A 14,892-nucleotide genomic window follows, 5' to 3' on the forward strand; every position below is an offset into this window, starting at 1 on the left:
AATTAATCATGAAAAGTCTTGTCACCTGCGGACACTTAAAAGTTGTTTTTTTAAATAGATGTTTATGTTTTGGCTTTAGCACATTCCAGCTTTTGTTTCACAGACATTGTACTTTTGCGATATTTGCTTTACTTATTAAATAAATGACATATTTTAAGCCTTTTAACACCTTAATTGAATCATAAGTATCTTTTAGGTAATCAATTTAACTTAGCCTTACTTTGACCCGGACAGCTAATTATATCATATCAAAGAGATTTACTTTATAAATATTCAATCGGATTATGATAAAGATTTCATCAAGTCTTTGTTCTTAAGTCGGCACCTAGTCAACAGAACTAAGGTATAGAATCTACACGCAATATTGTCTATGATCATTATTGAAATCTTAAATTAAAAAGATCGCTGATTATTTTTTAAATATCATTCATATTAAAGTACTTTTCATAGCCGGATTCTATATAACTTTTAAAATCCGAAGTCTGTATGTTCGTATTGATATTAGTCCTAAACGACAGAAAATAAACACCCTAGTAAAATGCACACAAGCGTTTAGTCACGCAGAATGGGGGAAACTACTTTCAAAGTTTAAACAAAATGAAATGTGTACAAGATAAGTTAATGTAGCGTAATAGTGTATATAATTGTAAAATCGTAGTAGATTGGGTTTTTTTTCTGTCCATGCTTTCAAGGTCTTCTAACTAACTTACTAACTAACATATATACGTCATTGATAACAAGATGTTAGTAGCTGATTCCAAAGGGGGCTAAGAGGGCAACTTATAAAACCGAATCGCTCGGCGGTTTATTTTCCCTTTTCAGTAATGACATCCTTGAAGCCTTCTTTACTAGCGTAAGGAAAACCGAAATTTAGAAGTATATATATGGTTCACAACAGAAAATCGTTTCTCATGACCGTATTAAACGCTTCAATTATTCTGTTTATGGTATTTTAATATACTGATGAACTAGTCCAGTTGAAATTAACCTCATTTTAATTTCATTACTAAAATCTGGTTTTAGTAGATTTAAAATGTGGTGACTATTTATTTGCAATTTTTCTTTGATCTATAGATTTCTTAATATACAGCAAATGGAACTGACAGACTGAATGAATCAGTCAATGTTTTTACGTCACAGTTTTGAACCAATGAAAACAGTCTATCTTCTAAGTGATTCATATTAGTAAGGTAACACATATCATTTGACAAGAATAACGTGAACACAGGTAAACACGGTACATAAGAGAAGTAATGTGTATTCCATGTGTTAAATAGTGTTTGGATTAACAAAAATATACATCTGGAAAATTATTCAATAACATATTGATATATAGTGGGAATATAATTGAAGCAGAAAAAACACTTGTTATGACATTACATAGAAAATTAAATTAATAGGAAAATTAAACAGTTGACGATGCCGCCTCAATCTATGATGGACCATAATACTAATTTGTTACCCGCGGGTGATGAACCCAACCCTCAAGCAAAGATGAAATGTGTTCTTTTAGGCGACGGGGCTGTAGGTAAAACCAGCTTAGTTGTTAGTTATACTACAAATGGATACCCCACGGAATACACACCAACAGCTTTCGACAACTTTTCGGGTAAGTTTTTCTTCTGACAGTTATTTGTCTTCTTTTCTTTTTGTTTTTGAAAGATTTTATTACAACTTCAGAAGAAGAGGAAAAGCACGCGCACCTCTCACATCGCCAGAACAACTTGACTTTTCATTATTTATATGTACAAAAATGAAATACTATACTGCAATTTACATGTGAAATATTTATGAGCCAAACATGAAAACTGCAAAATCAAAATTAGACGAGAAACATCTGTTAAAGATGTCTAGCTGATTGAGTTAATTTAATTATAATATATTCTTTTTCTTTTTTTTATTTCAGTGGTTATAACAATTGACGAAGCACCTGTCCAACTTCAACTATGTGACACTGCTGGCCAGGTGAGTTATCTTAATTAATAATTAATAAGATTAAAAAGTGCTGAAAATGCCAAAATACTGTCATGTTATAGAATTTTTAATATTGGACATTCATGCCTTATTAAAAATGTCGCAGCACACCTGGAAGCAATTTTCTGTCATTAAGGTATTGGTGACACTATTGTTCATAACGATTTAAAACAGAAAATGATTGGTATTTATTTATTTCATTGAAAAAAATAAATTTTAAAACGTGGGATAATTGTGTTATTTGAATATCATATTTGCAATGTAGAAATGAACTTTACAATTATCTAGAAAATCGACCCTCTGATACCTAAAATAATCTCTTGATATATTATGTCATGTTTACCTGAAGGTATTAATCATCAGCATTTATAACATCGATCAGCTGATTATCTCACCAGGTACATGGCCAATATCATGAATTACAAATTAACCACAGAAATGTTTTTTTTCCCATTTTGGAACCAGAACCGAATGTTTTTACTTAGACATTTTCTTCCCTGTATATTTTTTTTACCGGGGTTAAACATTTTGACAGAATTACTCAAACATAAATATTGGGAGACAGCACTGTGTAAGAAGCTCTGACAATCCTTCTGTACTATGAAGTTAGGCAGTCATAGGGCATACCCATTGAAATCGCTGCATTTCTTATGTCCTCTTTATACTGTAGAAGTCGCAAACAACAATTAAATGCAAGCATATAACACGTTCAATCAAAGATGTCTTATGAAAAATCACAATGAGTAATACAAAAAATCTAACTGAAGGTCGATCAGTTGAGTGAAATCTATTATCTATATACAAAGTAATATTTCACCTACATGTATGTGATGTTGATAAAACTGTTGATTGAAAACTCAGCAGTGTATACTTTATCAGCTCAATCTGTATCTATTCCTATCTATATTTTGGTTAACTCATATTTTTGTCAGAATATTACATTTGCTTCTGGTGATGAATCATCAATGTAAAACAAGGCTCCCACAGGGAGAAGACAAAACGGAATAATAACTTATTTTTGGATGTGCTGAAATTAGAATTTCGTTTGAGAAATGTTTTGATAATACGTCAACTTGAGGATTTTGGCATAGGATCATTTTGGCCTGTTGATGTTAAGTTATTTTTCTTTTACCTACATTATTTTTAGATATCCTAAAATAAGAATATCTTTTGTGAATGGTTATGATACTTCATCAAGCCAAGGGTTTGCTATCGGACAATTTCGGCCTGTTGGTGTTTAAAAAAAATTTTGACGACTGACATTCAATTTCTATATACTGAAATTTTAAAGTCGGTTGGGAAAGATTTTGATACTTCATCAATGATTTTGGCATAGGACCGTTTTGGCCTGTTGGTGTTATGTTTTGAAATTATTTTTTTACCTACATTTTTTTTGAATACCTTGAACTAAAGAAGATCGTTTGCGAATAGTTTTGATATGTCAAGATCAAGGGTTATGGCTTAGGACAATTTTGGCCTGTTGGTGTTCATATTTATTTTTGTGGACCGACAATATTTTTCGATATAAGTTGCAATTAGAAGATTGTTTGAGAAATGTTTTGATACATCTACATCCAGGGTTAAATCATAGGACATTTTCGGCCTGTTAGTGTTCTGATTTTTTTTTGTCGACCGACATTATTTTTTGGGTATACTAGTACTGAATTATAAAATCGGTTGGGTAATGTTTTGATACTACATCAAGGGGTTTGGCATAGTACCATTTCGGCCTTCAGGTGTTGAGTTTCTTGTCTACCTACATACTGGTTCTTCATCGACAAGAAACACTTTGTGATCGCTATCATTCTATTTTTTTTTCTAAAGTTTGCGTGCTTATTTTCTTATTAGTTTCTATTTCCAAATATATAACTGGGTAATAAATAACCTGTTGTCTGTGCCACATTTTTTTCTTATTTAGAGCATATGAAATATTTAGAAAGCTGGCAGTTTCTCAAACATTTTTACTTGATTAAATAATAAGAAATTCTTCTTATTGACCCATTTCTCGAGATTTGAAAAGAGAAAGGATTTCTTTAATTTATATTCTTTCAGTCGAATTAGAGCAGAAAGTGAAATGATTTACGGGAGCTAGTAATTTCACGGATTGTATTTCGAGTCCTAATAATTCTCTTTTGTAATAATTTGACATTCTTTCTGTTACTTAAGAAAAGCGGTCAGTTCATTTTAATACGTACAGCAATTATGTAAATACAACTGAAAGAAAATTCAAATAGAAACAGTTGAGATTTTAGTCTGAATTTTTAACCTGAAGACATCAGCTGTTTATCATTAATATGTATGTAATAATGATAGGGACTGACTGAGGATTGTTTTGTATAACCACGTACCAGGTGTAAAACAGTTGTAAAATAGGTGGTCAGTACTTTATCTCTTGATATATCTTATTGAAAACCTGTAGGGAGATTCGCCATACATGACATGGACACCAGACGATCGAATTGGTCAGTACAAAAACAGTCCTGCGGGGGGACACTTGAAATGGACAATACATTTTAAACTGGTCCATTCAAGGTGACAATATTGTTGACAATAAGTTTTATTCTGCTACTGTGAAGTGTGAATACTAACGACTAGTCCCATAAAAGTACAAAAGTAAGCTTTAACTGTTGCTTTATCTATCTATTAGATCAAATCTAGTCTTGCCTAGAACCGCAGAAACCTTGTTGGTAAATAAAAAGATTTGATATGAATATTAATGGTGAACTGTGGCCTTTAAAAAAAATGAAAGCATCTTTTATATAACCTTGATTCGTGTCAAAGCACAAAATACAAAACATGGGATTAGAAATGAAAACATGTATGCAAATTGCACAGTTGATAAGTTGTCAGTTGCAGCGCACGCAGTTACGCTGCGGTATGCAAATAAATGAACAAATGGAGATATGCAGAGGTTATTTGTTTTCCTGAAGGGCATAATTTATTGTTTACACTGATCATATGTCAGCATGTCACGCGTGTCATTTGAGAAGTGTCTATTTTTTCAATTCAACTGCCACGATCTTTCCACTAAATATTCGTCTTTTGATGCTATTTTTTGTGACTTTTAGGTTGCTGTCGATTAACGTATATTCCGTCTCTGTTTTTTCGCCTCATTCACTAGTTCGATAATTATATAATATACCCCAAAACAATAGTTACCAGAAAGAAAGGATGAAAAACGTTCCCATCCTTTTTACATATGTATGCATTATTACACTGAACAAAAGTTTCAATTCTATTTAGCCCCGTCCTACGCATGATACAATTTGATACTCTAAAGTTGTGGAAAATGTATATTTAAACTGTGTATTACCCACGCCTTACGTAAGAAAGAAGTTGAAACACTAAGTAGATAAACAGAATATTGCAATAAATGCTTTAGTACTTCAAAACAAATTCCCGGATTACGAAATTCTCGTTTTACATCATTGACAAAAATCCCAAAATACTGAAATTTAATCATGTATTTTTTTAAACAAATTTTAAAACTAACTGGATATTATCCAAACGAATATAAAATACCAATAAAATTCCCATTGAAGTGAATCATTAAGGACAGGGAGAATATTTGAAGTTTTGATTTTACATACTTTAGTAGGTATCTCTCATGAATGATCATGTAAAATTTAAATATTCTTTATGAATAGAGATAAACATTACATTTCAAACAGTGTCGAACTTAAGAAAATTTTAAATGTGAAAAGAGGTGTTTGTAGTCATTCATAAACGACGGACAATTTACACTGAATGGGTTTGTTATTTTTAAAAATCATAAACCTTTTGGTAACACCATGTCGAGAATATTTCTAAACTGTTTCGCCATTAAGTACTTATTTATGCATAAATTTGCATACTAATTTTAACCTCATAAAGTTCATAGAAATCATTTGCACCTCTCTGTAATTAATTACATCTATAAACATCTGTGATGACTTCATGTATATGGTATATCAATAAATATGTCACATGATTTATTGCAGCAACTATACGTATGTTACATTAAAAAATTCTGTCATTTTTATCTAAAAGTTTTCACTTCACTTGAGAATAATTACTTTTCTGTTATTAATAAATGTGAAGTAATCTCCTATTTATGTAGAAAAATAGAGAATTAACCGTATTTAGGAGTAGACATTTTATAACAAACGATTAAAGTATTTAGATGATTCAACCAAGCGAAATTTATACTTAACATGGCTTTTAAAATATTTCACGAGTGAAAAAAATAACTACTTAATAATACATTTTACAAGCAAGTGAAAAATGAGAACTGAAAGTGACAAGAATTTTTTGGCTGTCGTCAAATAACTGTATAGGATCCGGATGACTTATGTAAACTGTCAGGTAAACACAACATGTATCCTTAGTTGTGTAGGTATTGCAAAAATTTCCCGCGACAAAACAATGACAGATGCACTGCTTGTTTTGTCAGATGTCTGCTTAACTTCCTTAAAAAACCGTAACATATGTACACTAATGATCAAGTTTTTGTGTTTTTGCTTCCGAATTGTAAAAAATAATATGCTGATGTGAATTTTCTTTTTTCTTTTTTAGGACGATTTCGACTCCTTACGACCTCTTTGTTATCCAAATACCAACGTCTTTTTACTGTGTTTTAGTGTTGTGACTCCAACGTCATTTCACAATGTGACAGAAAAATGGGTTCCTGAAATCAGAAAACATTGCCCAAAAGCACCCATTGTTTTAGTGGGTACACAAAGTGACTTGCGAAATGACGTCAAAGTGTTGATAGAACTTGCTCATTACAAAGAAGAACCAATCCCGGAAAGTGAGGCCAAACTTTTAGCCGAAAGAATTGGAGCTGCAGACTATGTAGAATGTTCAGCTTTAACGCAAAAAAATCTGAAAGAAGTATTTGACACTGCCATCATTGCGGCGCTCTCTGGACCTCCTATCAAAAGAAACAAAAGTGTACGAAGATCAAAAAAGGAGAAAAAACTCTCACCGCCAGTCAAAACGACAGAAAAGTGTATCAAAAAGAACTCCTGGAAACGACTTTGTTGCTTTTTATAACGCATGCTTAGTGCAATGGAACGTTTTCCCTTGCTTATCTCCAGTTGCAATATTGTTTTGACTCTCTATGCAAAATATGAACGTATGATTCATGGGACCAATTAAATCAAAAACTGGTAGCCATTATGGTTGCTTTTGATGATTACAACTTTTGACAGGTTTTTATTGAGTGAGATTCTTCAAAGAAGTCTCCAGATGCCAAGAATGATTTTAATTTATATAAGAATGAATGAGATTCTACTGTTTCAAACGGTCGTTGTAGAGAAAAGGGCAATGCAATATACGTCATTAATTTATTTGTTCTCTGAGCTTTGCTTTTTTTTTATCAAGTTAATTGATATAGAAATTTCAAAGCTTTTATTTTCTACAACAGCTGGCCAATGTGAAGTAATAGATATGTTTGAATGATGATACACGCATGTGCAATTTTTAATTTGTAAATTTTGAGATCATTTTTTTTAAGACGGGACTATTATTAGCCCTGATCTTTTGCATAATTTAAATGCTGTAGGTTTTTAAGCATGTTGATTTTTATCTGCTTATAGTTTCTATCAGTCTTAAAATCAATATGGGTCATAGTTTAACGAGCTTCCAACATGGAATGTTTTATGATCTTTTATTTAAGCTGATCCTAATAGTTTTAATCTAGTTATCTGAATGTCGTGTTGACAAGCGCTCAAATTTTGCCAGAGAACTTGTTATATTCGTGGGAAAACGAGTTCTGTAAAAAGATGTATCTTAAAATCAGCCAAAAATTTCTTAAGACTTCAAAATATCTGATTTTTCTTTGTGTCTCCTTCCTTTCCTATTTGAAAAGATTTAAACCATCCTTTTATACACTATTTACTTTATGCATATTGAAATGCATTCATAACTTTTGAAATTGTCGAATCAATGGAGATTTAATCTATTTACTATTGATTGAAATCTCTACCTTTTCTCAAAGTGGTTCAAGGAATATAGTGCTCAAAATTAGATTTTTTAAACATTCATGTTCATAAATTTTATTTTTGAAAGAACAAATAGACCCTTGACCTAGTTATAACTATTGACAAACCGAAAATCTTCGATTCTTTACGTTTTGTTTGACATATAAATCTTAATCTTTTAACTAGTCAATGAAATCATTTATTCAGACATTCAATTTTTTCCAGTATTTATTATGCTATGTCTTTGGCATGGTTTATATATGTTTGGTGCTTGGCTGTACCGATTACAAAGTTGTTTTGAAATTTAAAACGAGGTACAATAATTTTAATGGTGATGGGTACGATTTTTGTAGCTTTCCAATCTGATTTAAAGGACAGATTTCACTTCTGATAATGTAAATTGAAAGAATGTTTATATTAAAACTTTTGATAATTTTACTATTTATATTAGATTTGAAAACATTATATAATATTAATCTGAATTTCCCATGGATATATTGAAGTGAGATTGAAGTTTGTCCTTTAATTTAGCGCCGACTACAAAAAGATTAAACACTAAGTTTGGTGTTCCAGCTAATAAACCTCAAAATTATATTAAAGTGCTTGCACTGTATGCATGATGGAGGTATCTTTTACAATATCAACATGTCCTGATTTCGGATTTTAATCCAAATCTCGACTTCATGGTGTGATTAATAACTAGTGCAAATATTAACTGCACAATACGTTTAACAACCAACACTAAATGTTTGCAATACTAACACCATATAACAATCCATGATTATTGGAACAGGTTTTATGTGAAATAGACAAACCCATCACTGTTTGGGGAAACATACATGTTACTTGCATGTTGCCACATGCACTTGATGACTGGATTATCCCCCTTTTATTTTAAATCGAAGGGTCCACTCGTCACACCTCGGTCGATTCGATTCCTCCAGTTAAAGGAGAAAGACTACGACCGAGGTTTGTCGAGTTTAACGTGTTTAAATGAGATTAAAGTCCAGATTTGAGTCCATGTAGTTTTTAAATTTTGTACGTGAGGTCTTGTGTTGATAGACGTACGTCCTACTTTCGATTTTTCATATGGACAACTTTATTTCAAATTTCAAGACCCCGCTTTTTGTCTACATCGAAATGAACCGAAACTTTAGCATAATACTATTTGTCTTTCTAAGATTTAAAAAAATTAGTGTAGAAATATGTAAATAAAAAAAACTCGGCCCACTGAACTTACATTATGCCTTTGATATAAGATTATTATGATGTCAATAAATAAATAAGTAATTTATTACATGTACTTGCTAATTGATTGATTGTTCTCTTGTATTTTACATCTTATCTTAATTGATTTTACGGAGGTTAGAAATTTCCCACCGTTATGTTAGGTCAAGACACTTTTATTGTTGTTTACATTAAGATATTTGTAAACAAATTGTTTGAATGTTTTTAAGATGCCGGATGCCGGATTTTTATTGTTATGGGTTATCAAATGAAGATGGTTAACCTATTTATTGTTATCTGTAAAAATATGTCCCTGAAGTTGATATATTATTTGCTGTTTAATAAAACAAAGAATTTATGACAGATAAATGCATTGTTATATGATGGCCAGTTGCCAGTCCTTTACTGTAGGTCAAATGATGGGAAGAATGTGCTTAACATTTATCGTGTTGATGTACAGTAATCAGAAACATACATTTAGATTACTGAATTAACGTCAGAAAAATATAGCTACAATCATTTTATTAAGTCGGTATTCATTTATGAAATGTTTCATTATACTCGACCAAACAAATATAACACTGGTAAATTAATATGTGAACTATCTTTAACAGTATATACATCAATTGTTACTTTGGATATTTTTCTATCGCTCTGTCCCTTGTGTTTTTTTTTCTTTAGAATTGTTTGTCCGTTTCCTCAGTAGTTAGTGTTTCAGTAAGATCTTTGACGGTCGTTGTTGAATCCGTGCTCTATACAAGGATCGACTTAAGTTTGGCATTTGAATTCGGTGCTTAATCTATCATACTGTCGGACAGGTAATTCTAGATAGTTGTTTCAAATGGAATTAAATTTAATGAAAAAAAGAGATGATTTCAATTTTCTCATTGTGAACTTTCCATTTATGTGTAAAGCCTGTATATGCATGAAGTGTATATTCCCAATTGATACAGTAATAGTTTACAACGGTATATTACACTTATCTTTACGAGAATTCCGTTCTCTTTTTCCAAATTTTTTGCTTTAATACATAATGAACACGACACGAGTGAAGCAGAAACTGCTCATCCTTGTGGAGCATTAAGGTTCCCCTCTTGTTTTTTTGTGGCTTTCGTGTTGTTCAATCTTTAGTTTTCTGTGGAAAATTGTTATATTTGGTTTGATGTTTTTCTGATTGACCATGCTAATTTCTGTTGAAATTGGACTGTTGATGGGTCTTTTGGTTTCTCCTCTATTTTCTGAACACAGCAGCGATGGCGTCTTCTTATAGAAGGAACCATACACGCGCTTATATACTTATTTTGATTGATTGCTTGTTATTTTTTTAACGTCCAGTAGGAAATATCAGTGCATGCATATTCAAGACAAAAACATAATTTGCAATAAACCGTTTTGTTACTAAGGTTTGGAAACTGAATCGACGAATAAAGACAGGAAATTTTTGAATGCCACTAGAATTAGTCCATAGATATTTCGGGTATGGACATACATAATGTAATAACAATACACCATGCAACCCCAGAAAAGGTTTTTCGCACAGATAACATTGAGCTCTTCTCACACGAGGAATTGGATGTTCAACCTTCTCTATCAGACCGTACCATGCAGGCTTTGTTTCTATATCTCATTGGCGGATCCAGGGGGAAAGGGGGGGGTCCGGGGATTGTAACCGCCTTTTTTTTGGCCGATCAATGCATTTGAATGGGAGCATATACTTGGAACCCCCCCTTTACTCTGGGTTGGGACCCCCCCTTTAAATGGCTGGAGCCGCGCCTGTACTTCCTTCATAGCCAAAATGGACTCCCGGGATGAGTGTTTTTGTCTGATGGGAGAAGTTTAGGTATAAATAGATCTATATATCTCTCAATACTCTACTCAACCCTTTGGTCCCTATATCTTGATTGTTGATTGATAATTTTTTGTTAAACACGATCGATGGAAAATATGTCATCCATTAAGTACGAATCTATTTTGGAATCACTTGGCTGAACGGTGAGCACTACAAAAATAAAGAAAAAAATATCAAAACAAAGTAGATGGAAATTTATATTAGACTTAGAATGCTAATGGATGTGATAATTTTCTTCATGAAATGAAGAATTGTTGGGGTTCTTTTTATGTAATTTTAAATAACTTAAGTTACTCGACTACTACAGTGTGTCACAATAGCTTCATTTGGTTATGACTGTGGATTTACTTATATGTAAATGCTTAAGCAGCTTTGATGTGCAAGTTTTTCATTTGTGAAGCCTGACAAAAACTATCACGTTTTTATAGTTGTACACTATTTCGTAAATTCATAATCATGGAGAAATATCCATTTGAATTTTAGGCTTACTCATCTACGAGAGAATACAATAATGTATAATAGGGACATAGAAAACCAGAGGAGGTGCAAATGTACTTTATGTTTACAAAAAGATCATTTGATAAAAAACAAACATATGATACCGAAAAAGAAAGAACTAGGTTCAGATCCTTTGATTGATTCCGTAATGAGATACAAGGAAATACATATTAAATATCAAAGAATTTTATTTTTTAATAGTTGAACATTTGCAAAGTTGTTTTAAGCTAAGTATTTTCTAAGCAAGCATCAATACTTGTGCATATAATACATGACCACTAAATGTTAACTTGTCATGGATATCATGAAGGCACCAACTGTTCAAGTGTGCTTACCCTTCTGGAGCATCCAAGCCGGTTTATCATTTTTAGTGGCGTAGTTTGTGTTGCTCATTCGTTAGTGTTCCGTGTATTGTTTTGAAAATTAGGGCCTGATTCTGTGCCGTTTGCGTTTTTCTTTTGGTATTGTTGTTGTCAGTTTTTCTTCGACTTATATAGGTTTTACATTCGTCTTGGTTACTTATCCCCTGTTTGCTTCACACGCACACACACACACGCGCGCGCACACACACTTATCAACGTGCTTAAAACGGCATCAAACTATAATTGAATATAATATTACCCTTCAAAATGCCCTGTATTACAGACCACACAAACGATGGGAAAAAAAGAATTTAAGCAAGCAAAAAATCGAAAATATGTTGGTAAAGCATATCTTTGTGACGTTTTATGATTGTTATTGAAACGTGTATGAATAGTTTTTCTTATGTTATGTTCTCTTATATATTTTGTGAGAAATCAGATTGATTAGTTTATATAGGTCTATGAATATCAAGTCTTATTATTTGGTGTAATGGAGCGGACAAATTACAGATTTCTAAGCTATAAATGACATCTACGTTGATCTACACCTTTGTTTTTATGATGTGTATTGTTGACAATAATACATGTTTGCTCATAAAAACTGTCCTAGGTAAAATATCAAAGTTTTCACCTGTCGTAGTTTGACGGTTTCATTTTCCTCGATCAACGGAGTTCCCATACATGACACAGAAGACAAAAAAATCAACATATGATTAATGATTATTGATAGTCTTAAATTTGTCATAAAAGATTAATTTAAATAAGAAATCGTGAGCATTACGGAACTAGTTTTTCTCACCTTTAAGCAATTGTGCGACTGACTAACGGACTACCAGTCGTTGCATTTTCACAAAAAACAGACAAATACTCTTTATACGAATTCTATGAACATCAAATGTTGCTTTGGGCCCTGCTTATTCATAAATCACCGAATGAATCGAATATCGTTTGTTTTAAGTCAATTTAGTTGCTTAGCTTTATACACTTTAAAAACATGCGTAATTAAGATGGTTTAAGCCAATCAATTTGTCCAGATGTGCATAGAATTCAGTTTTATGATTAAGACTTTTGTCATGCCATTTTATAACTAGACTCAATATATATAGAGCTTATGTCATTTTGGCCTACAGGATTGTTGAACCAATATACATAGAGACGTAATGAAGATTTGATTAATCAATATCTTTTAGAATAGGAATTTTGGTGCTTATTGATAAAGAATAGTTTGCTGCCGACGGAGAAGCTGCCCCAACTTGTTGATATATAGATAACGCAGAGCCCGTTTGTTATTATAACAGTTTGATTTGTTGGTTGAAAATGTTTTATTGTTGATCGAGTTGTCGGGTTTGTTGATGGAGTAGTTTGGTTTGTTGATAGAACATTGTAGTTTGTTGATAGAACATTGTAGTCTGTTGATATAACATTGTAGTTCGATGATACCGTTGGTCGTTTGTTGATACCGGTGTTCGGTTTGTCGATAGAACACAGTTTGATAAACGCTTTGTTCGTTTATTCGTCTTTTTTTTTTACAGAACATTGTAGATTTAGTTTGATATTACCGTTGTTAGTTTGTTGATAGAACATTTTATTTCGTTGTTACCATTGTTTGGTTGTTGACAGATCATTTGTTTGTTGATACTGATGTTCGGTTTGTTGATAGATCATTGACGTGCGTTGGTAATAGCGTTAACCTTGTAGTTTGTTGATACCGTTGTTCTGTTGTTAACAGACATAGTAGTTTGTTGATACCGCTGTTCGGTAGTTGATACAACATTGTAGTTTGTTGATACCACTGTTCGGTAGTTGATAGAACATTGTAGTTTGATGGTAGTTGACAGACATTGTAGTTTGTTGATACCGCTGTTCAATAGTTAATAGAACATTGTAGTTTGTTGATACCGCTGTTCGGTAGATGACCGACATTGTAGTTTATTGATACCGCTGTTCGGTAGTTGACAGCCATTGTAGTTTGTTGATACCTCTGTTCGGTAGTTGATAGAACAGTGTAGTTTGTTGATACCGCTGTTCGGTAGTTGATAGAACAGTGTAGTTTGTTGATACCGCTGTTCGGTAGTTGACAGAACATTGTAGTTTGATGGTAGTTGACAGACATTTTAGTTTGTTTATACCGCTGTTCAATAGTTAATGGAACATTGCAGTTTGTTGATACCGCTGTTCGGTAGTTGACAGACATTGTAGTTTGTTGATACCGTTGTTCGGTAGTTGACAGACATTGTAGTTTATTGATACCTCTGTTCGGTAGTTGATAGAACAGTGTAGTGTGTTGATACCGCTGTTCGATAGTTGATAGAACATTGTAGTTTGATGATACCGCTGTTCGCTATTTGATAGAACATTGTAGTTTGATGGTAGGATATTGAAGTTTGATGATAGAACATATTCATTTTTTTTTTGGGGGGGGGATTGGGGAACCAAAATAGTTTGCCCCCTACTCTTGTTCCCTCCCCTTTTCCCATGCCACATAAACTGATCAGATAGGTTGAAATCCATATACACATTATAAGAACAAAAGCTTTGCTAACCGTATTGATTGCATACGCAAAATGAGATATCAAAACATGACATAACATTGATCAAATCAATTATTATAAATATGAAATAATACAATAACGATTTGATTGAGGTATGTGTATTCTTTATATTTCGTGAATTGCTATAATTAAGGTTTGACGAGAATGTATTAATTGTTGAAGAAGATTTAATTATGGAGGAAATCCGTCTTTTGTTGCTCGCAACAATAGAATAACCGATTCTCAAATGACACACGTGATTACAAAAATTATAAAAATATGTGCGTCATTTAAAATTGTTGAACCACTTTGACGTTCTCACAAAGACAAGTCGAAAATATAAATATTAAATACCGCATCAAAAAATCAACTTCCCATTGTGGTAGCAATAACTAAGAATACACATCATCGTGGTTGGCCATTGTTTGAAATATAAAACTCCGTTAAAGAGGTAACATGCACTTCTAATCCACAATCCAGTGATATTT

At 32.4% G+C, this 14,892-nt stretch overlaps 1 protein-coding gene across 1 annotated transcript; it reads left to right on the forward strand.

Moving 5' to 3' along the window:
- Positions 1–1,074: 1,074 nt before the first annotated feature.
- LOC139514287 (rho-related GTP-binding protein RhoU-like) lies at positions 1,075–9,533 on the forward strand. Its single transcript, XM_071303304.1, has 3 exons — positions 1,075–1,609; positions 1,907–1,965; positions 6,529–9,533. The coding sequence occupies exons 1-3, from the start codon at positions 1,420–1,422 to the stop codon at positions 7,006–7,008; spliced, it is 729 nt and encodes a 242-aa protein (XP_071159405.1). The 5' UTR covers positions 1,075–1,419; the 3' UTR covers positions 7,009–9,533.
- Positions 9,534–14,892: the final 5,359 nt, after the last annotated feature.

This window comes from Mytilus edulis, chromosome 3 (genome assembly GCF_963676685.1).
Source record: "Mytilus edulis chromosome 3, xbMytEdul2.2, whole genome shotgun sequence".
NCBI lineage: Eukaryota > Metazoa > Mollusca > Bivalvia > Mytilida > Mytilidae > Mytilus > Mytilus edulis.

Bases quoted from the DNA above. Each gene is read 5' to 3' on its own strand.
- LOC139514287 (XM_071303304.1), top strand. From the start codon at position 1,420: ATGCCGCCTCAATCTATGATGGACCATAATACTAATTTGTTACCCGCG. The intron at 1,610-1,906 runs GTAAGTTTTTCT...TTTTTATTTCAG, and splicing joins AGCTTTCGACAACTTTTCGG to TGGTTATAACAATTGACGAA. The intron at 1,966-6,528 runs GTGAGTTATCTT...TTTCTTTTTTAG, and splicing joins TATGTGACACTGCTGGCCAG to GACGATTTCGACTCCTTACG.